Raw genomic sequence first — 22,501 nt, 5'->3', positions numbered from 1 at the left:
AGACAAGGTGGGTGAGGTAATATCTTTTATTGGATCAACTTCTGTTGGCGAGAGCTTGTCTCTCAAGATATTACCTCACCCACCGTGTCTCTCTAAGGATGATAATTGGCCATGTCCTACAAGGCCAGCCAGCTTTTGAAGAATCGTTCCTGATTTCCATCCCCATTCTATGTTTTATTCCTTGCAGACAGATTCCCTTTCATTTTCAGACTTGGATCCCTCCATGATAATTGTGGGGAATGGGGTGTGTGTGTGTATGCAGTAAATGCTGCTGGAGTTCTTTTCAAGTAAAATAAAGATTCATAAATCAATGTACTGGGGAGACAGCTGTTACTGGGACTGGAGCCCTGGCATCAAGCCTGCCAAACACGATGCTCCTGACAAAAGTAGTAACGCTACTAATTTAAGTCCGCAAAGATTCTGTCACTGTAAATAACACTTTGCACTTCCACAGCACCTTTGCCTTCCTTCTGTGCTGCAGGGCTGACACCAAGAGCCACACACCAGTGTAGAATTTTCAACACAAGGCAGGGTATTGAGTTAATCCTGAGTGATCTATATTCTGGTGGAGAATGTGCTCTACTGGGGGTCTGCAGCTGAACAGTGCAGCCCTGAAAGTTGGGAGCGCTGGCCAGGGTGTGGGGCACGGCTAGGGGATAACATATCCAGTGTTTGAATGCTGGGAATTGTAATCTTGTTTTAGGATAGGACACGCATACAGGCAAATAATACCATTTTCCCCAAGCCAACTACCTGAAAAGCACTAATTGAACATTAACGCATTATTTATCTTTTCAAAGATATATATAGGGTTGGCAGGATTAGATTATCAGTAAATGTCAATTTCACCAAACACATACAAATCAATGAAAAAATATATCCATTGATAATAATCAAAATTTACAGATGGATAAAGTGAATGAAAATGCTGCCTGAGAATTTAAGTTTAATTTAAAAATATTTACTTTGTATATTTTGACATGTGATGCGGACAATTTGTGTTTTAACGGTTGTAAAGTTTTAACTTTGTATATCTCAGTGTCTTCTGTCAATAAATAATGATTGTTTGACCCTTCAGACTTCCTGCAGCTGTGAAAATGTAAATTGATCCCAATAAAATAGCCTAAAACCATAATTTTGTGTAACTGTGGAAACGTAAATGGATAAAAATAGAGAACAGGTTTAAAAATAAACATTGAAATTCTCCATCAAAATTATGAAAAAAGTACAAATTGAATTCTGCCCTGCCTGGGTATTTAGCATCAGTGCAGTAGTTCCTGCCATCTGACACTTACAAGGACAGTACAGAAATAAATATAGGACTGTGTTACGTTTACTTTCAATTGTGTGTTTCTGGCCGGAAACCCCCGGGTGTGTGCCAGTCACTGCAGTAAAGGGCTTTCTAGTGTTCAGAAATAAGTGCATTCTAGGATTACTATTTGCAGCCCCGCTGTAGAGAAGCTATAGACTCCATAAATCAACTCTGCAAATCAGGCAGCGCATCACTGTAGTCAGCATCGTGCTTAGTCTGGTATCAGTCTCCGGGAGGCCTTTAAATAAAGCCTCCCGCTCCCGCCCATTGCCCTGTGACCCAGAGCCAAGGCAAGGTCCCCTCTGGAACGCTGAGCTGCTGTCAAGCCAAGGGAGCGTCGGCCCCCTGCTCACGGGCGCTCCTCCCCAACGCGCATGCGCCTTAGTCGCACTTCTTCCTCCTTGCCGGCAGGGGGAGCGCTCTCCCTTTGGGACGCTCTAGCCGCTCTCTGTGGTTTCCCGTTAGCCCGCCGCGCTAGGCTTTCCAGGCTCCTCTCGGCGGCGCTGCTAGCGCCTGGAAGCGGGACTAGTGCGCTAAAAGAAAACTACAAGTCCCGACTAGCAGCGCGGTGCGACGGTGGCTGGGAAGGGTCAAGCCACCCCCTCACCCTTCCCCGATTCTGGCCGTGTCGGCTCCTGCCCTGAGAAACCGCGGACGCCCCTTGTCCTGGCTGACAGCGATCCTCGGCCTGGCGCCATGGAGGAGCCGGGGGCTCCCGTCACCGCCGCTGCCTCACCCCTGGCGCTGGTGCCCCTACAGGCCGACGGGGCCGCCGTGGCTGTGCTGCGGGAAGCGGCCCAGGAGCCCCCCAAGCGCCGTAAGAGGATCCTGGACGAGGAGAGCTACATCGAGGTGATCGGGGGGAGGGAGGCCGGGGCTGTCTGGGGGGGAGGCTAAGGGGGGGGGGGCTGTCTGAGGGGGAGGCCGGGGCTGTCTGGGGGTGGGGAGGGAGGCCGGGGCTGTCTGGGAGGGAGGCCAGGGCTGTCTGGGTGGAGGGGGGGTTTGAGGAGGCAGGCTGGGCCTGTCTGGGGGGGAGGCAAAGGGGGCCTGTCTGGGGGGGAGGCAAAGGGGGCCTGTCTGGGGGGGAGGCAAAGGGGGCCTGTCTGGGGGGGAGGCAAAGGGGGGGCTGTCTGAGGGGGAGGCCGGGGCTGTCTGGGGGTGGGGTGGGGAGGGGGGAGTGGTCGGTCACTGCAGATGGGGTCCGAGGATCAGTGGGAGTTGGGTCCTACCTGCTTTTCCTTGCTAGGCAGCCCCAGCTTGTGCTATTCATGGGGGGTGGGGGGGCAGGCTGGCATAGCGAGTGATATCTCCCCTGCCCCCCCTACCCCGATCGGGTCGCCCACTGTGGCTCAAACCTACGGTCCAGGGAGCCACACTTTGTGCCTCTCCCCAAAAGGGGCCCTGACCACTCAGCATTGCCCAGAACATTGTTAGAACAAGGGGGAAAGTGGTTTCAGACACCCCAGCCACCCCAACCCGTCTGTACCAACGTGGGTGGCTATACAGCCCCACTGTTCTGTGTTTAAAACTGTTATCAACCCTGCTTCTGGGTGGAGAACCCATCCAACCAGCTGGGGAAAACACTGACCACACAGGGAAGGGGGAAACTGACGGTGTACAAGGTGCTGTCTAATACACAATAAACGAAGAGGAAAAATGAAGGGGAATATTTTTTTCCCCCAATCTCTTTTTAATTATAAAAAGAATGAGGAGTCTGGTGGCACCTTATAGACTAACATATTTATTTGGGGTTTTTTTTACCCACTAAAGCTTATGCCCAAATAAATCTGTTAATTCATAGATTCTAGGACTGGAAGGGACCTCGAGAGGTCATCGAGTCCAGTCCCCTGCCCGCATGGTAGGACCAAATACTGTCTAGACCATCCCTGATAGACATTTATCTAACCTACTCTTAAATATCTCCAGAGATGGAGATTCCACAACCTCCCTAGGCAATTTATTCCAGTGTTTAACCACCCTGACAGTTAGGAACTTTTTCCTAATGTCCAACCTAGACCTCCCTTGCTGCAGTTTAAACCCATTGCTTCTTGTTCTATCCTTAGAGGCTAAAGTGAACAAATTTTCTCCCTCCTCCTTATGACACCCTTTAAGGTGCCACCGGACTAGGATGACCAGACAGCAAATGTGAAAATCAGGACAGTGGGTGGGGAGTACTAGGAGCCTATATAAGAAAAAGACCCAAAAATCGGGACTATCCCTATAAAATCGGGACATCTGGTCACCCTACACCGGACTCCTCGTTGTTTTTGTGGATACAGACTAACACAGCTCCCCTCTGATACTTTTTAATTATAGTGGCCATAATTCTTTGTTTCCTGTCCCAGATTGCAGTGTAACATTACAGTGCAAGTGCACTGCTCTGCAGTTGCTGGGTTTTGCTCCAGAGCTGGCTGCGTTTCAGCACTGTATAATGTGACACCTGTACAGTATATGTTTATAAATGTTTTTCGCAGAGTATTTTGGGATCCTTCAAAATGAAAGGTGCTATATGTAACAACATTTTGCGAAAGGGCAGAAAAATCTGCCAGAGGGGGCCAAATGGGTCAGGTTGGATCGTTAACAGTGTGTGGCCCTTTTCATCTTGGGTTGTTACACTACTAGCCAGGGCCAGATAAGATGCAACAAAGGGTAGGTGTGAATGCAGATTGGCATACAGGCACTAGCTTTAGTTTAGCTAGTACAGCAGTGGAGATGTGGCGGCAGGGACCCTGGCTCGGGCTAGCAAGGCAAGCGCGTACCTGAGGTTCTGGGTGGGCTTGCCCAGCCAGGGCCAAACTCCGTGTCACTGTATCTTTACTGCTATTTTTAGCCGTGCTAGCTAGATGAAAGCACGTTGTGATCATGCCTTCGATTGCAGCAAAGACATACCCAGCAGAGACATACACTCTGATAGATCGTTAGTGGCCTATTTTAAATGAGTTGGGTTCCATCCATTTCCTAGTGAACAGACGTCTGCTTCACAATGCCACCCTCATGTTCAACGCTAATTGGCACCCTTAAGCGGACTCAGCAAAGATGCCAAGGATTGAAGGGTGATGGTGATTAATCTCTCTCACTCTTAGAGCTGATCCATCTAGACCAGAGATTCCCCAACTGTGCACCCCACTACACGTGTGCGATGAGGTTATCAGGGGTGTGTGAGGAACAGATGGGGCTGCACTGTAGGGCTGGAGTCAGGAGGGGCTCTGTCTGGTAGGGGAGGCGGAGAGAGGTCTGTGTGGGTGGTCTCAGATGCTGGGACCAGACTCCCTGCCTGTCTCACATGCCAACTGCTTCAGCTATCACCTGGCAGATACCCTCCTCTGCTGGGGAGGCCAGCGGGGAGCTGAAGGCTGCACCTCGTAAGTATTGACTCTTGCTGGACAGAGCCACTTCCTGACTGTGGTCCCAGGACACAGTGCTTGTCCACTTCCCTTTCTGGACAGAGCTTGCCCAGGGGAAACAGGGCTGGGGTCAGAAGAGACAGGATTAAAGGAATGCAGCCTTCTGCTCCACCCTGACCCTGCCTCCTCAGTGCAGCCCATTTGCTTCTCCTGTGGGTGGGAGTGAGACAGGGAGGGAGCCAGGTCCTGGGAGCCAAGACCGCCCAACTGCTGCAAGGTGAGTATGGGCCCCCATGGGTGTTGTCTCCCCTGGTCCCCCTTAGAAAGAGGGGGGCATGCATGGAACATGAATCTCCACAGGGGGACTCAGCAAATAAAGTTTGGGAACCACTGCTCTAGATCATAGTCGGGCCTGCTGCTGGGGCAGTGTCGGGGAAGCCAGCACTGGTATTGTTTGTGCATCTGTGGTACCTCTTGTGGATAAATAGGACTTCAGTATTAGTCATGCATTGCAGTCAATCAAGGCCTTTCATGGAACCCTAAATCCTTATCCCCTTCCAAGAAAGCTTCCCCAAACTGATCTTGTTTTTTCTTGCTTGCCAGGTATGCTTAGAATCGTTTGTTCTCTTTTTTTTTTTTTTTTTTTTTTTTAAACTATAGAGTTTGGAGAAAATTATTCAGAGGGATTTCTTTCCTGATGTTGAGAAGTTACGTGCTCAGAAGGAATACTTGGAGGCTGAAGAAAGTGGCGACTTAGAGAAAATGAGACAAATCGCTATCAAATTTGGCTCCTCATTGGGGAAATGGTCCAGGGAGTCACCTGCACCATGTAAGGGCTGGCGCTTCAGTGGCTGATTTCATGGTCAGGCTATTAGTGTGGCTGTGTGTCATAAAGTAAAAGCTATGAAGTGCTACTGTCTTTTTCTCACTTTTATGGACTGTTTTATGCTAGCAGGGTACATTGTTGTGGTGTGGAGTGACTGGGAACCCAACTTATTTAAGGCACAGAATTTAACCTTGTAGCTGCCTTCTGATCTAATTATGAAAAAGTAGTGATTGCACGGGAGTTACCAGCCTGGATGACACAATGGTGTATTGACAGTAGCTGGTATCAGCTGCTATAGAGGAAGGGTACAAGAAACCACGCAGAGGGGCGGTTATAAAATAAACGGCCCATTGGAAAACTTCTTAACTCCCATTTTTTAGAGGTCACCTTATGCTCTGAAACGTGAGGTGTTTCGTTTCTTTGGAAACTCTTGGCTGTCTCTTTAATCCTTACTATTGTAACTCCAGATAGTCTTGCTATGTCAAGCCCTCTTCTGAATCCTGCTATGAAGCTTTATTTAATACAATGGGGTATCCTCTTAATTAACACACTCTAGTGGAAATAGATGACCTGATTATCAGAGATTCATGTCGTAGGCCTCCACTGTACTGGTTGATACCGGCTTCTATATCAGGAATTGCTTTTAAAAATAAACCTAGTACAAGCTTTAAAACGTTTTAAAAGCATTTTAAGGTAAGAACTTGTTTAGCATCAGTAAGCGCTCAAGGAAGCAGCACGCAATGAACTGAGGGATGTGCAGTCGCAAAGTATGCCAGCAAACACCAAGTCACACTAAGCTGCTGTGAAGATGCTCATAGGCAACAAATATGTGCTGGTCAGAATACATGTGCAACTTGTTTATTTATTTTAGATCCATTGCACAAAAACTGTTTGTGTCCCTGTCATTTCAATTAAGCGAGGATGCCATTTACAGGGCTTGTGGGGGGTGAGGGGGGTGTGGGTGTGGGTTTTTTCTTTTTTCTTTTTTCTTTCTCCTTTTGGGTTAATTTCCCTCCCTCCCTCCTTCAGCCTGGTTTTAGGTGCTATTTCCCATGTCGGCCTGTAACTCTCATGCTGGGTAATTCACAGGCTTCCCCACAGTAAAACTCAGCCCCTGGTTGACTTCTTGCTATGGAGTTGGGGTGTTTGCTCGCAAAGGGGCAGCTGCTGCACTAGTGGGAACTTGTGACTTTGTGGTGGAGGACGTGTACCATTGAATGGGTTCCCTCCCTGTGGTATTGGTGTTGCCGTTTGCAACTGGCAGTCCCTGGCATTGCCCTGAGTGAGGGCTGGCATGAAACACAAATCATTGCCTGCTTTTATTTGTCATTGTTTCAGATAAAATAAAGAATGCTTAGAATGTAGTCTCTTTCTCTCTTTCTCCCCCCCCCCCCCCCAAATAAATGGGAATCTTGCCATTGGTGCCCAGCAGCAGTAGGACCAATTATCTAGTTGAGCAGAAACTTCATCAGTGGTTGGAACCGATTTACACAGAAATCGTTTTAAACCCTTCCCTAACTCTAGTTAAAGAATTCCTCCCTCGTAGTCACAATCTTTAGGTCACCTAAGACTAATGAGAGCTGGCAGACAGGTCCCCCGAAGAGGCTGCAGCTTCTTGCTTATCCACTAGGGGTAACATGATGACGTTCTGCTCCCCAGTTTTGTGTAACATGCTGGGATTTATTTCTCTGGTGCAGATGTTACTCCAGCCACATTTGAAACACCCGAAGTGCACCCAGGCACCTCTTCCTTGTTGAACAAACCCAAGATCGGGCTCAAAGCTGTGGAGGAAGGTAGGGAAGGGGCTATCCTCTTTATTTGGGTTCTCCAGCAGGAGGGTAAATACTGCTGTGCATGTTATCGGGTGTTAACCTTCCACTAAAGTGGCCCCGTCTAATATCTGCTCTAAGTGAAACTCCATCACAGGTTGGGTGGGATGTGGGTCTGCATGGATCAGTAACCGTCTCTGATGTGAGAGCTTCATTGCTTCCCAAGAAAAGGGTTTCTGCCTGTGAGCAAGATGGTAAGAGCACAGCTATTCATGTACAGGAAAGTATGAACACGGACTTGTCATCTGGCAGCAAACTACGTCTGAATTGTCCTTTAATGTGAATAAATGAATGATCCGAAAGGGGATGGGTGTTGAAAAGTGTCACTGATCCTTCAGTAAGTCAAGTCAATGCTACTACTACTCTGTATTTCATATGTACTTTCATTTTAGATACAGATTCCTCATCAATGCTCAAGTTAAAAGTGGACCAGTGGGGGAAAATACCTGCATGGGGGATTAATAACCAGGCATTGCTCATTACAGAAAGGGGAGTGTGAGCCCCTTCGTCAGACTTATTCCCTCATCTCTCTAGGAGAAGTGGAGAAAGAACAGAGTAAGGATATTCTTCCCAGCCTGGACAGCTTCTTAATAAAACACACCAGTGAAGATAATGCTTCATTTGAGCAGATCATGGAAGTGGCCAAAGAGAAGGAAAAGGCCAGGCATTCTTGGCTGTACGAAGCAGAAGAGGAGTTTGCCCAGGTGGGGAAATGGCTCCTGAAAGCTGAGCTTTTCTAACATAGTACTGTGGACATGGGCTGGCTTCTGTTTAACCAAATGAGGGAGAAAGATGATTTCTGGTTTTTCCCCTTGCCTTTGACAGGGAGAGGAGAGAGTATTAAGTTCCCTTCTATTGTTGAGTCCCACTTGAACCCATTGTGATTGTTCCTTGTCTCTAGAGATGTGACTGTTGAATTATTCAGACTGATGCATCAAGAACACAACACTGACTGCTTGCTTTTGAGTTGTGTGTGCGTGAGGCAGTGAGATCTAGCTAGTGAGCTAGCAACTCCAGAGTTTAATCCTGGCTCTGCCCCAATTTGCTGTAGCATTTGACAACTCACTAAACCCCTTTGTGCTCCTGTTTTTCCTATCTATAGCCTGGGGAGAATATTGACATACATCAGGGGTGTTGAGGATATATGTTATACAGAGTTTTGAAAATGTGAAGCACTGTCTAAGTGCAAGTGTCAGAATTCTTGGCAACATCCCTTAGCAAGTTGTTGAACTGTTCTTCGTATTCATCTGTCAATGCCTTATTCTTTGGCAGACAGATTCCGGTTCTTTTTCAAGTATTGGCATTCAGAATCCTCTGTGTTGCTGATATGAAGTGTGTTAAATATGACAGGAAGCACTGAAAAAGTGTCTTGTCTAGTTAATAAAGTTTTATGGGACTTGGGGAGAGGGAAGCTGTTACTGGGAGCTCTGCTGTCAGTATTTCTAGAGGACCGCTCAGCATTTAATCTCAAAGAGCTTTGTGTAATTTAAGTTTACAAAGATTCTATAATAAATAATGTGCACTTTTTTTGTAGCCCCATATACATCCTGTCCACTCAAAATATCTGATACCAAAGTTAAAAGGCCGACACCAGAGTAGCATTCTCAAAACGCAGTGATTGAGTCAGCCTAGGGTACAGAAGAGCGATTACAGAAATGCAAGAAGCCATTCCAGGGCTAATATTTGTACCTCTTCCTTTAAACTTCATATCTTATTGTATAGCAGTTAAAAAGCAACAGAGGGTCCTGTGGCACCTTTGAGACTAACAGAAGTATTGGGAGCATAAGCTTTCGTGGGTAAGAACCTCACTTCTTCAGATGCAAGAAGAAGTGAGGTTCTTACCCACGAAAGTTTATGCTCCCAATACTTCTGTTAGTCTCAAAGGTGCCACAGGACCCTCTGTTGCTTTTTACAGATTCAGACTAACACGGCTACCCCTCTGATACTGTATAGCAGTTGCATCTGGTCTCTTCAAATAAATCCAATCTCTGAACTGCTCTCTTCTGAAAGACAGAAGAAGTAAGAGATGAAAAGCCGAGCAACAAGGAGATGAATTATCAAGCTGATTTTTCAGTCTGAAATGAGAATCTGAAATTCAGGCTTTGTTTTAAATTTGATTCCAGCGACGACTTGAGAATCTGGCGCTTCCCTCAGCAGAGCAGCAGGCACTAGAGAGCGGGAAAGCTGGCGTGGAGACCTGGGAGTACAAGGCTCAGAATTCCCTGATGTATTACCCAGCAGGTAAAGCAAACTGTCCCCTTCAGAGGCATCAGCAGATTTGGAAACATGCACTAGTTCAGGTGGGCGGATGCCACACAGCACCTGCATTTCAGCTTTGCTTTCCCCAACGCTTGTTCGGGTGTCTGACTTGCTGTCACTGTGGTAAGATTGCACTTTGCAGCTTTTCCTTCTGCAAGGCGGGGATCTGCTCAGTTTCATTCTTTCCCACGTCATTTCTGCGTCGTTTCGCCCCGGCTGCCATTTGTCATCCTGTCGCTCATTCCCCACACTGCAGTGGGTGTTTGTTTTCAGGAGTCATAGCTCCTTCCTATTGGGTTTGCCTTGTTAATGAGCACTTTCAGTTCCCCTCTTTCCTCCTACCGTCCTACTCAGCTCTGTATACGTGGGGTTTGCTGGTCCCTTGGCTGGGCCTAGATGCCTTTTTCAGCTATGAATGCATGGTAAATTGCCTTCATGTGAAATTTGGGAACTCTTGTGTGTATCCTGCTTTTCTAACATAGCCTTGATTTGTCCTTGTTTTTCAGGCGGTAGGTTGGACACCTAACTGCATTAGTGTGAACTTTATTTTAAATGGGTGGAAACGGCAAAATATAATTGCATCTGTACATTGCGTCTTGCAGAACTGTGTACTGACCACTGAGATTGTGTGTTTGTTTGGGGCTTTAGGCCAGCCTGCCCGTTAGTGGGCCCTCAGCCCTTTCCTTGATGCCTTTGCTTGCCATTCCAGGTGTGCCCGATGAGGATGATGTGTTTAAGAAGCCTCGAGAAGTTGTCCATAGAAACACCCGCTTTCTGAGAGATCCATTCAGCCAAGCTGTGAGCAAATCCCAGCTCCAGCAGGCAGCAGCCCTCAATGCCCAGGTTGGTTTACAGACAGGACACGCTTGTGACCGAAATACCCTTAATTGGGAGAGGTGCATGAGCTATGAGAACTGAACGTGGTGAATGCGCCTAATTGATGCCAACTTTTCTGTTCTAGTACAAACAGGGCAAAGTAGGGCCAGATGGGAAGGAGCTGATCCCCCAGGAGTCTCCAAAAGTGAATGGATATGGATTTGTGGCCACCCCCTCTCCTGCCCCTGGTAAGAGGAGACTGTTTTGCTCTGATGTAAAAGCAAAGTAGTTTGCAATGCTGACCTGTTCCAGTGACCTTTTGATATACACTCCACCCTAGGAGTCAATGCTTCTTTAATCAGGCAGCTTTGACTTCCATTCTATATGTCTGCTGAGCCAACGGGTCTCTGGGGTAGAGAATATGCCAACTTAGTGTTCTGTTAAATCTCAGTCCAAAGACCAAAACGATGCTGGGCTCGGGAGGCTCTGAGAGCTGTATGCTGCTTCGCTGGACTCAGGCTGAATGGACTAAATCATCCTAGGAAAGGCTTCTGGGAACTCTGAGGGGAGCACGGCACTTGTAACTTTCTGGTGGTGATTGTCCTCTAGTGCCCATAGCCAAGGATCTCAAAGCATTTCACAGACATTTACTGCCCTCCTCTCTCCCCGCGCGAGCAGTTCTATTCTATATAGATTTTTTTTTTTTATACAGTACTCATCACTAAAGGAGCTGAGTGCCTTCCAGTAGCGCATTAAGCACATCTGTCACGTGTTGTTTATTCTGTCGCCCTCTTCCCAGAGGGAGAAGTGTGTGGGGGAATGTCATGTTTTGGGAGGGCTTTTTGTCTTGTCTTTTTTTTTTTTTTTTTTTTCCCTTCAGTTTTTAATGGTTAAATAAATAATATACTGGTTGCTAAGTGCTTATATTGGCGCAGGCACGTCAAAGGAATGCGCCTTGCACTTGAAGTGGAAAGTGGGGAGGTTTGTGATAGTCCTCGGCTCTGGAGGGAATTCATTCCACAGTCTTGGGCCACCCCTGGAGAAGGCTCCGTCTCCTGCACCGACAAGCTTTACCCGTGTTGTGCAGAGTTCCCTTGTGCCAGAGCAGCAAAGCTGGCCACCATGGGCTTTGGCCTGGAGCTTTAGACGGGCTTTTAGATCAGCTGGACCCAGGCAATGGTGCGGTTTGAAGATATGGTCTGAGACCTTGAACTTGATTGACTATTCTATGGGAAGCCAGCGTAGAGAGCGGAGGACAGGTGCGATGTGCTTGCAGCAACCTGTGCTGCTGAGGAGACGTGCTGCAGTGTTTTGTCCCAGCTGGAGTTTCGGTTTCATGCCCAGGTATATCACGTTGCTGTAGTCCTGCCGAGCAGTGATGAAGACATGAATAACTGAGGGTGGGTTTTCGTCTGCCAGGATGGTACAGAGTGTCCTAACCAACTAGAGATGATAGAAAGCATTACCCGCAGCTGTTGCTATGTGAGAGTTCAGAGTCAGTGAGGAATCCAAGAGTCTTCCTAGACTGTGGACTGACGTGACCAATTTTGCATCAATCAAAGGAGATTGCACCGTGGCTGCAAACTCCTCAAAATCCCTTTCTCTGCCCAGCAGCATCACCTGTGTTTTGTTCAGGTTCTGCCAGCTGTTCTTCGTCCATGAGTTGATCTCAGCCAAGCACTGGGCTGTCGTGGTGCTAGTGATGTGGACATGTGATGTGAAGGATAGGGAGAGCTGTGAGTCTTCTGCATGTTAGTGGCACTTGAGTCCATGTCGATTGAGCAGTTCACCTAGTGGCTGCATGTCGATATTGAGAAGGCCTGGAGAGAGAATTGATCTTTGTAGAACCCACAAGTGAGGGGTCTAGTAGTGGAGGTGCAGTTTCCCTTCACTACTCTTTGGGTGCATTCCTCCAGGAAGGACTGAGACCATTTTAGCACATTACCTTGCACTCCTGCCACCCCTCTCAGGTGAGATCATAGCATCTCATGGTCAACGGTGTTGAACACTGCAGAGAAGTTCAGGAGGAGGAGAATGGAGTCTCTCTGCCCTCTAGCCAGCGACAGCAGGAGATCATCCAGCAGAGCCACTAAAGGCAGTTTCAGTTTTGTATCCTGGCGTGAAGACAGATTGTGCTGGGTCTAGACCGTTGACCTCAGTTAGATGAGCTAGTCGTTGGTCTCTGGCTAGCTTCTTTGTAAACTTGCTCAGGAATGGGAGGTTTGACACGGGCTGAAAGATGACTAGGGCTGAAGCATCCAGGGTGAGTTTCTTCAGTGTTGGTAGGACTGCTTTGTATTTGAAGGCGGAAGGGCAGATTCTGTCTCTGGATGAAGCTCTGGCTGTTTTGGTCAGGAGCGGGACTGTTGTGAAAGAGGGTCACGAACAAGCCTGCAGCAGTGTGGGTCAGATTCACAAGTCTTGTGTTGGGACTCCTTTAGGGTGTCCACAACCTCTTGGTGAGTGAATGCCCTGAACTCTGGGAATGCAGGTGGGCTGATGGGTGCAGGCAGAGTGGATCCATGCTGGTTGAGAAGCCTTCCTGAATGTGTGGGATCTTTTCAGCAAAGTAAGAGAGTTCTTCAGAGCACTTGGTGCCCGGCTCTAATGCAGGTTGTAGGTGGATTAATGATGTGGTTTGCCATCTGGATAGCTCCTTAGGAGAGATTTAGCAGCCTCAGTGGAGGCTGATAGGAAGTTCTCTAGCCTCTGCCCAGGCTTTGAGGAATTCATTGTTTCATTCTGTCTGAATCAGCCTTTGTTTTCTGCCATTGGTGCTTGAGTTTGGTCCCGTCTCTTTTCATCCAGTGCAGGGTGTCAGAAACCCAAGGAAATCTGTGAGCGTGACGGGGAGGAAGGGACTGTTTTGGAGCCAGTGTGTCAGTGGCTGAGGCCAGTTCAGAATGGTAATGATTCACCATCTCATCCAAAGGGCAGCCCCTGTACTAGGATAGATCCAGTAACAACACGCTGGGGTTTTGTGCCATTCTGATTCAAACAGAGTCTCTGTGATCCATAGTGCATTGCAAGCTCCTGTTCATTTTGCAATCCATTATCCCCACTCCCAGTCTCCCTCAGCCCTACCGCTTTCTCTCCCTCCCTTCGAATAGATCTGTATCGTGGATTCTGTATAATGACCTCTCTGGTACTTAATCAGAATCTAATGGGCTCTGTTTTTACTGCGTGCTAACTGATCTTATGCTGACCTTCCTGCAACCATTTATTTTTCATCATTCGTACTGAAGACTGGGGAGCCTTGCGTCCTTTCCAGCACCTGGCAAAGCCTGCAGCTGGCATGTTCAGGGCAGATCCTTTCCGTGGTGTAAATCTTCTCTACAACAGAAATCAGCTCGGTGGAAGATCCTGTTGTTTATCCTGACAAGTCAGCTACCAGATCAGGCTCTGGGAAATTGCCCTGCAGCTCTAGCTATTGTTAAAGGGATGGTGTCTCTTTCCTATAGTGAGTGTGATTGTCTCTGGAGTAATGGCTGTTCCATTGGGTGACCAGTGATTTATGCTGTTTCATAACCAGCTTCTGTTTACTGTTGTGGGGAGAAGACCGCCCCGGTGTTAGGGCAGAGGGCAGACGTTCTGCATGTTGCAGTCTCTACAAATGTCTTGCATTCCAGACTGACGCTTTTTAACTTGTTGCTAGGTGTCAATGACTCTCCTCTTATGACGTGGGGTGAGATCGAGAGCACCCCATTACGAGTAGATGGGTCAGAAACGCCGTATGTGGACAGGACACCTGGACCGGCCTTTAAGGTATTCCATGTCAGAATTCATCACTCAGATTTTTTGGGGGGATGGACTGGGGTGGCAGGGTAGGGGAGGAGTCACTAATAGATTAACACTGATTATTTTAAGAGTTATGATTTGGCTGTGGTACTGGCTATCTAGGTCCTATGGGTAGAGTTTAACTGGATAAAATGCCTGGCCATGAGCTACCTAGTGTTCATGGTCCATCCCAGGCATCCTGAGGTTGGGGGTCGAATATTCTGGGGTTCTCCAGGAGTCTGGAGAAGAGGAGGGTGTCTCATTTTTGGGATTTGATCGATAAGTAGATAGGGAGCCTTAAATCAAACTTCCCCTGCTGGGTGGCTTCCTTCCAGCTTCGTCCTGCTGGCCCATCACCACCAGCTGAGACATCTGAGTCCAGTGAGGTTTGGGGAGGTGGTGTGGCTCTACTAGTTGCATCTCACCTTAGATGCAGGACATCTCCCATTCCCTACCTGGAGACAGTGAGGATCTTTGGATGTGATTCCTGAGGTAGCAGCAGTGGAACTTTTCTGTCTCTGTTTTGTCAGACCTGGGCAATGCAGTTGGTTGGTTTTCACGGAACTTAGCAGTGATTGGGGCTTGGATGAGAGCTAAGGTAAAACAGAGGTGATACATTTTGTTCAGGGGAGACAGCTGGAGGAAATGCCAGAGTTCAGCTCAGCCAAGGAGGCAGTTACTGTTTTACCATTTTTGTTACACGGATTTTCAGCTTGGAGATCCTGCTATATCTTTAACTGCCTCTGGCTGTCCAGATAGCAGCAAAGCCAAGAGTGGGTTCTCTTCCCCTCCCATCCTTAATGTAGATCCTTACGGGTTGGACTCCAGCTATGAATGTGACTGGTTAGCAGCCTGGAGACTTACCTGGTTTGGTGTATTTACAGATCCTGGAGCCTGGGCGCAGAGAGCGGTTAGGACTCAAGATGGCCAATGAGGCGGCTGCTAAAAACCGAGCAAAGAAACAGGAAGCATTAAGAAGAGTCACGGAAAACTTGGCCAAGTGAGATTTCTCCACAGTAAACTGTCCCTGGCAGTGGGGGAGAATAGCAAGTGCTGTCTAGTAAGAGAGTTAAACCAGCATGCATAGAGGAAAGGCATTTGGGTTAGGAGAAGGAGTACAAGGATCAGGAGAAGGAGGGGCTTTGAGATGCAAGAATGGATACACTCAAGCTGGGAAGAGACTTTATATGTGAATAAGCCCAGTTTCTAGGAGAAGGCTGTTGGCAGTATGGTGGAGAGGCATTTACTTTGGGAACTTTCCTCCCAGGCCAAACTGCCCTTGCTCCAGGAGGGTAAGTGCCCCAACTGATCACAAAAGGCAGAGAAGTTCCAGGCCTTGATTGTTTGTGGTGGGGACGGAGAGGACTCAATGGACCCAAAGAAAAGGCCAGGGAGCATTGCTCGCATATGAGGCGCTCCTGCTGTTAATCAGAGAGAGACACAGCGGGGCTGAGGTTTAACCACACAAGTGAGGGGGGAGAGTTCAGGCATTGCTGCCAGGAGAGCAGAATGGCCAGGTTCTGTCCTGAGCTGTGCTCTGAATGATCCAAGTGATGCAGGAGTGGAAGGAGAAGGGAGTGTGCGAGTCAGAGTTTGCAGGGCCTGGCAGGTGCTGTGTCTATTCAGTGCTCTGTGTACTCTGCTACACAGCATCGCTTTTTATTTAAAAAGCCCTTTTGCTTTTTTTAAAACTACTCTGCTTCTATTGCAGCCTCACTCCAAAAGGACTGAGTCCAGCTATGTCACCAGCGTTGCAACGACTAGTAAATAGGACTGCGAGCAAATACACTGACAAAGCCCTGCGAGCCAGTTATACCCCTTCTCCAGCACACCCAGGAACCCCTGGATATAAGACCCCAGCAGGAGGGTCTCACACACCCACTAGCACCCCACCTCCTAGGACTGTCTCTGAGACTCCAGTAACACAAGATCCCGCTTCAATCACAGACAACCTGCTGCAGCTCCCTAAAAGACGAAAGGCATCTGATTTCTTCTAACTACCATCTTCACCAGCAGGGGGCTGCATAATTGGCTGTGCAGGGCTCTGTGCAAGCTGAGGGCAGTATACTTTGCCAGGAGCCAGGGGCATTTGCTTAAAGCTGCTAGAATGTGATCGAACAGTTGCTGGATTTGGGACCATTTCTGCCCTTGAGTAGTGCATAGTTCCCGCATTTGACATGCCATTACTAGAACAAGAGTGGAGCAGCCTGCGACATGCGTTTTGGAAGCAGAATATTTACCAGTGTGGTATAATTTCTCTTAGTACCATGTGGACGTGTTACACAGAATCGGTAGGGGACAAGGACGCTTCCAGAAATAGCATAAAAGGGCGTGGACTTTTGGAAAATAGCCAGAAATGTTTGGGATATTTTTTGTAATTCTTCTCGGTTTTTTAAAAAGCTTGACCCTACTGACTGCATTTGAGTGCCTCTCTTTCTGTACAGATGTGTCTATTTATAAAGTGTAGCGAGCCTTTGTATTAAGGCCTGAACCAAGGTGTGAAACTTCCTTGCTTATGACTTGCATTCCGCTGAAATGCTGTTCTGCTGAGTAAAGAAGAGATGTAGGCAAGTCTCCGTATTCTTTCCTCTTCCAATCCCAGTTCTACATAAAAAGAGCCAAAATACCAGAAAGCCTCTCTAACTTTCCATCCATTTAAACTGCACTCTTCAGTGTCCAACAGGCCCCATGGCGAGCATTAGTCCTTTGAGGACACAGGGGAGCAGCCTTCAGTGCACACATTTTCTATTAGTCTGCCCTCCTCGATAGAGTCCAGAAACGTGGCGAGTATTTTTGCCCTGCAGTGAAGTACAGCAGGAGATAGGGATGTGAGTGCGCATCTGAAATACCCAGCAAGTTGTAGATGTCATAAAGAACTTCGGAAATCTTAGAATCTGAGCAGAAAAAACAAGTCATCAGTGTTTGGTCTGAAGCACACAGGCATTTTACAAAGCTCTGACATTGAATGCAGTCATCTGAGGGAGAGGCCAGCCTGGGACAGTGAGATTTACTATTGCTGTGGCATCACCTTTCAAGTGCAGAGGCCTTGTTTTTTTAGAATGTAGAGGGGGTCAAAGTGGAAAGTCAGCAGCCTTTGTAATTTCTTGTGCACTAGGAAATTGCTACGCACTGCCTCTGGTTACAAGGAATGCATCCCTGTCTTTTTGTGTGTCTCAAATATAATCATTGCAAATAGAGCTGCCACCTTGACCATCTGATGTGGCTTAGGGAACCACAACACAGCTCCATATGGTCCTGATCCAGTTTCCACTGACTTCAGTGGTCAGCTTCTCATTGACTTCAATGGCCATTGGCTCAGGCTGTAGTTGAATTGGCGAGATCACTTGGCTTTTCCAAGGTATAAAAATTCTATTTTTTGTTGTTAATGGCCAGTCTGTGTGTGTGTGTGTGTCTCTCTCTCTCTCTTTAAAAGCAGAACTTTCCTTACAAGCTTGAAAGTCTCTGATCCCCAGTCAGTCACTTCAGTGAGCTGCGTTTTCTGCCTTGCTCTGCTTGGCAGTAGAAGCGTCAAGCTGACAGAGGATAACCACCACGGCAACAAGTGCTGAGCAGATGCATTAGCACGGTTTGCTTGAGGAGAGAGTGAAAGTAGGGGTGGGAGATGTTTCTAAAAGCTACAGAAAAATATTTTTATTAATGTTGCCATTCAGGGTTAGAAAAATCTGCTTTAATGAATGGAAGCATTTTCTGGTGAGGGAGAGGGGCATAAACTGTTAATTTTGGCAGACATGAGCTTTCACTTGCTAAATATTTCTGGTGAGCTGTTGTGAAGAGAGCTTACCAAATGCAAACAATGCCTCACCTTCCTCCCTCTGCAGATGGCGCCAGTGCTGCCCCTAGCTCTGCCCTGCAGCAGCAGAATGAAATTAAGACGGGGGGTCAGTTTCACAGCTGCTGCTGTTCGGAACACTCTGGTGGTGGTGTTTTGGGAAGGCTGTGAGGAGCAGGAGTGGAAGCTGGAGTGATTGGTGGGAAAGGAAGACCTAGAAAGTTCCCTAGCTACACCTCTTCTCATCCCTCCTTCTCCTTGGCTCCTTCAGCAGCCTGGAGGAGGATATGGAGTAGTGGAAACACACCTCCCCCGGTGGCTCACAGCAACCAGGAGGCTGCAGCAAAGGGAAAAGAGGAAACTCCTCCCTTCCAGTAGCTAGAGGGCTGTGGTGCTTCATGGTGATTTGACACCTAGCACCTGAGAATCGATAGAGCCTATAACCAGTGCCCATGGAGTGCGGCTCACAGTAATTGCCAGGACTCTCCCCTTCTCCCCAGGCAGGGTCTGTGCTGGGGGAGGGGGTCGGGGGAGTGAGACCTGGACCTCACTGCTGTGCCCCTCTCCCAATCACTTTTGTAGCTGCTGAGGGCTAGTAGGGATCTGGTACTTCTCTCTTTTCCCCCAACCCTGCTTCTAAACTGTAGTAAAGATTTAGCTCCCTCAGGTATTCTAACCAATCGCTATGCTTTTCTCAAAGGTGGCTGAATGTTTGTAATAGCATCCCCTGGGCAGGGATTGGTGTAGAACTGTAGGGAATTATTTACAGTATATGCAAAAACTACTGTTAACTCAAGTAGTAGTTCAGTTTTTATTGGTGTGGTTTCAAAGCTGTCCCAGTGGGAGCGGGCGGTATGGTCATTTCCTAGTAGGGCAGTGAGCACCATGTCCAGTGTGGCTTTTGTAACCCTGACTGGGGCTACTTGCAATCTCTCCTTAGTGGAAAGGGGTCTCAGCAGTTGACCTTTCAGGCGTGGTGCTAACCAGAACCTGATTTGCCCCATGCAATGCCCAGGAAAAAGCTAACATTGTTCCGGATCTCCCTCCCTGCTCAGGTTGCCAAGAACGTTAAGGCTGGTTATTCCTAAATGGTTAATGTAACACTGGAAAGTTTCATAAAATGGGACAGTTCAGTGGGACACGGTCACTTGAAGGTTGGGCAGCTGGTAGAAAAGAATCCAAAGTAGTTTCACACTCTACAGCTGCCCCTGAGTCCCTCCAGCCAATTTATGGCTTTACAATCACATTTCAAAATGCTCCATCTCCTCTGTGAATTAATCCAGTACCTGCCTCTGAGTCTCTCACAAACAACAGGAGACATTGATTAGCTAGATACACTGCTGTCAAATTTACAAAGGTGAAGTGAGGCAAATCTAGAGTTACAGGAATCTCAGGTATTACTTCTAACAGGAGGCACGTTTCCAGGCCGAGTTATGGTTTGTAAGGGGAGGGCGTCCCCTTTGCTGCGTTTTTAAACAATAAGAGTTCCCTGTTATTAGAATATGACAAATCGAGGGGTCTTAGTCGTGCAGTTTGCCTTTTCCCTATGGGTAAGCATATCAGCACTTGTAATAAATTGCATATCAGCGCTCCATTTACACTGTGACATGGTTTAGCAAAATCCATTTCTTTGCATCAGAAAACGGAGACAAAAAATTGCCAAACCTGCTGTTGTGATGCTGCTGCATTGAATATTTAGTAAATCTTAGTGAGGTGAGAAATTGCCATACCCAGTAACTCCAGCACCACTGCGGCACTGGACAATGAAAGGAAACAGTGATCATTTCTTTTCTATGCACATAACAGCACTGGCTTGGAGAGGGCTAGCTGCCACTCTTAATGCCCAGATGTGAAAGGGGCATGAGATGGTGATGAGAAACCTTAACTCACCGCAGCTCTTTCAGCATTCGACAGTACTCCATAGGCCTTATGTCACTGAGGCATACAGATCTATTAGGTGGCTTGGAAAATCTATCTCCTTATTTAACCCTTCAATTCAGCAACATGGTTACCAAGTTAGAAGAAAATTTAATAGAATTGCTATAAAATAATTGCTTGTTATGAATGGACTTTACTTTCTCCTGTTCTGGGCTCTTGTTTTTCAAAACTAACTTCATAGTCTTACTCATTAATTGCGCGGAAGCCATGCAAACGACTCTTGCAGGTGGCTATTCTTTAGTCATCGCCATTTGTGATCGCTGTTCTTTGCATTTCATCTGTAAGGTCATTAACTTCTGCTTGCTCTTCCTCGGAACCGGCATCCTCTGCTTCCGGTACTGCCTCCAATCTGGGCACTGCTTTAGACTCGGTTTTGTAATCTGCTCTATCTGGCTTAGATTCCCCCACAGGTTCTATTTCCTGTTTGTGCTCTGACTTCAACTTGCCAAGATTCCGAGAACACTCTCCCTCATTTACAAATGAAGTTGCTGAAGGAACTCTGGATTTTGGAGTCTGCATCCAAATATGATTTAAAATCTCATCTACGTGCAACCTCCGAGCCACATCTGGCTGCAGCATGCGGTAAATAAGATCTTTGCATTCAACTGTCAAGTTTTTAGACTTGGGAAAGTGCACTCTGTGTTCTTTCTGAATCTTTAGCATTTTTCTAATGTTTGAGTCATCATATGGCATTGATCCACAGACCATTATATACAAAATGACACCCAGACTCCATATGTCATAAATCTTAGGCTGATAGGGAATGCCCTGTAACACTTCAGGGGCTGCATACGCAGCAGAACCACAGAAGGTTTTACTGAGAATAACTTTGCCATTTTCATCTCGAGTCAGTCGTCTGGAAAAGCCAAAGTCTGACAGTTTGATATTAAAGTCTTTGTCTAGAAGGAGGTTCTCACATTTCAAGTCCCTGTGAACAATATCCAAATCGTGGCAGTACTTGATGGCAGAAGACAGCTGGCGAAACATCTTGCGAGCTACATCTTCAGCCAAAGCCCCTTTGTTCTTGATGAACTCCAGTAAGTCTCCTTTTGTACCCAGCTCCATCACGATGTAGACTTTGCCATCAGATGTCTCAAAAATCTCATAGGTCTTGACCACGGAGCAGTGATTCACTTTGGCCAAAATCTCTATTTCCCTGGGGAGAAATCTTTCCAGGAAGTCACGAGGAGCTTTTTTCCGGTCTATGATCTTTACTGCTACATCAAATTTCAGTCGATCGGAGTAGGCAGATTTCACTTTAGCGTAAGACCCTTCTCCCAAATTTCCCCCCACGATGTAGCCTCTCTTTTTAAGGACTGCAGCATCATCCATGGTGCCAGAGGCAACAAGTGATGCATAAGTTGAAGTTGACTGTGCATCACGTATGCCAGAAGCCTGTTGTTATATATTCCATGGTGGCCATCTGAGATGCCCTGCTTCTCTTGAGTTGGATGCTGTAGAATCTTCAGCATTGTTTAATGTATGATGTGGGGCTATGATGTCACAAAGCAGAGCTGCTGTTACTAGGGGTTACTGACGTTAAATGCCTTTTTTCAGACCTACTGAAAAGCAACTGGAAGCCAAGAACCAAAGCAACATTCCAGCACATCATTCACAAGAGCTATCACCTTGTTTGTACTGTAACATCCTGGTAAAATGATTATTCCATTCACTCTCACAAGAGGAGAAGAGGAAAATTGAAGTGGGGTTTTTTGTGTGTGTTTTTTTTTTTTTTTCATTCTTTGGCTATGGAAAGTATTTGATTCCTGTGCTTTGATTATTTATATATGCTTCTTAGCCTGCTACTCCATTCTGTATTTTGATCATTGCTTGGCTAAGAGAATTGATTAGTTTCAATTAGTTTCAATTGTTCGTGTGGCTTATGAAAGTAAAATGAATACAAAGGGAGTCTACAGAACAGCATACACACACAACATTAGGGAACAGCTTTCTCTTTTAAATCTGTTTGTCTAGTTTTAGAAATGTTATTCCATGAGATAAAATGAACAAGGAAATGCTTATAATATTGCTTCTAAAATACATTCTATTTGCTGTAGCATAAAAACTAATAAGGAAAATCACCTGTTCAGAAAATACTCTAAAACCTCTTCTGGAATAAGTAGAGCACAGCCAGGAGACATTGTAATTATTCAAAGGCTTGAAGCTTTGCGCTTTTCACATTTAATAAATCAAAACAATCTTTACTCTGCTTACTACCACTGCTTTTAAATGTGGAGTTTTAATAATCGACTCTAATTTACCAATGGCCATTTTTGTTGTGTCTGTTTATTTTTGCATTTTACTCCATGAGGACAGTCCGAACTAGATGCATTAGTTGCAATATCTGGCATTTATGTCAGAGCTCAATAGAAGTGTGTTCTGAGTGTCCAGCACCACAGCAGAATGTTTCAATTACAAAAGAAGATTTTTCCCCTAGAAGCTAAAGTGTGTGTGTGTGTACATGCTTCCACACCCTTTTATCTAGGGCTTCTTTTTGGGGGGGATTATTAATTTCACTTTGGGGAGGTTATTTTTAGCAATTTGAGTTTTGTCCAAAAATTGGGGCTCTTTGTGTGTATTGTAATGAATAATGTCGATTTTATACCTTAC

The 22,501-nt window shown here is 46.7% G+C and overlaps 2 protein-coding genes across 2 annotated transcripts; one reads left to right on the top strand and one right to left on the bottom strand.

Annotated features, from left to right (window-relative positions):
- The first annotated feature begins 1,833 nt into the window (after positions 1-1,833).
- ESS2 (ess-2 splicing factor homolog) lies at positions 1,834-16,658 on the top strand. The gene is made up of 10 exons (XM_054006789.1): positions 1,834-2,164; positions 5,317-5,485; positions 7,180-7,275; positions 7,846-8,015; positions 9,435-9,552; positions 10,280-10,413; positions 10,532-10,634; positions 14,042-14,151; positions 15,048-15,163; positions 15,875-16,658. Exons 1-10 carry the CDS (start codon positions 2,009-2,011, stop codon positions 16,158-16,160), a joined length of 1,458 nt encoding a protein of 485 aa, XP_053862764.1. The 5' UTR covers positions 1,834-2,008; the 3' UTR covers positions 16,161-16,658.
- Positions 16,659-16,804: 146 nt separating this feature from the next.
- LOC128824889 (testis-specific serine/threonine-protein kinase 2-like) lies at positions 16,805-22,185 on the bottom strand. Its single transcript, XM_054006790.1, has one exon. It carries the CDS (start codon positions 21,221-21,223, stop codon positions 20,129-20,131), a length of 1,095 nt encoding a protein of 364 aa, XP_053862765.1. The 5' UTR covers positions 21,224-22,185; the 3' UTR covers positions 16,805-20,128.
- Positions 22,186-22,501: the final 316 nt, after the last annotated feature.

This window comes from Malaclemys terrapin, chromosome 16, assembly GCF_027887155.1.
Source record: "Malaclemys terrapin pileata isolate rMalTer1 chromosome 16, rMalTer1.hap1, whole genome shotgun sequence".
Classification (NCBI taxonomy): domain Eukaryota; kingdom Metazoa; phylum Chordata; order Testudines; family Emydidae; genus Malaclemys; species Malaclemys terrapin.
The sequence above is the reverse complement of the archived record's forward strand: the minus strand, read 5'-3'. Positions and strand labels throughout refer to the sequence as shown.

Bases quoted from the DNA above. Each gene is read 5' to 3' on its own strand.
- ESS2 (XM_054006789.1), top strand. From the start codon at position 2,009: ATGGAGGAGCCGGGGGCTCCCGTCACCGCCGCTGCCTCACCCCTGGCG. The intron at 9,553-10,279 runs GTAAAGCAAACT...TTGCCATTCCAG, and splicing joins CCTGATGTATTACCCAGCAG to GTGTGCCCGATGAGGATGAT. The intron at 14,152-15,047 runs GTATTCCATGTC...GTGTATTTACAG, and splicing joins CACCTGGACCGGCCTTTAAG to ATCCTGGAGCCTGGGCGCAG.
- LOC128824889 (XM_054006790.1), bottom strand. From the start codon at position 21,223: ATGGATGATGCTGCAGTCCTTAAAAAGAGAGGCTACATCGTGGGGGGA.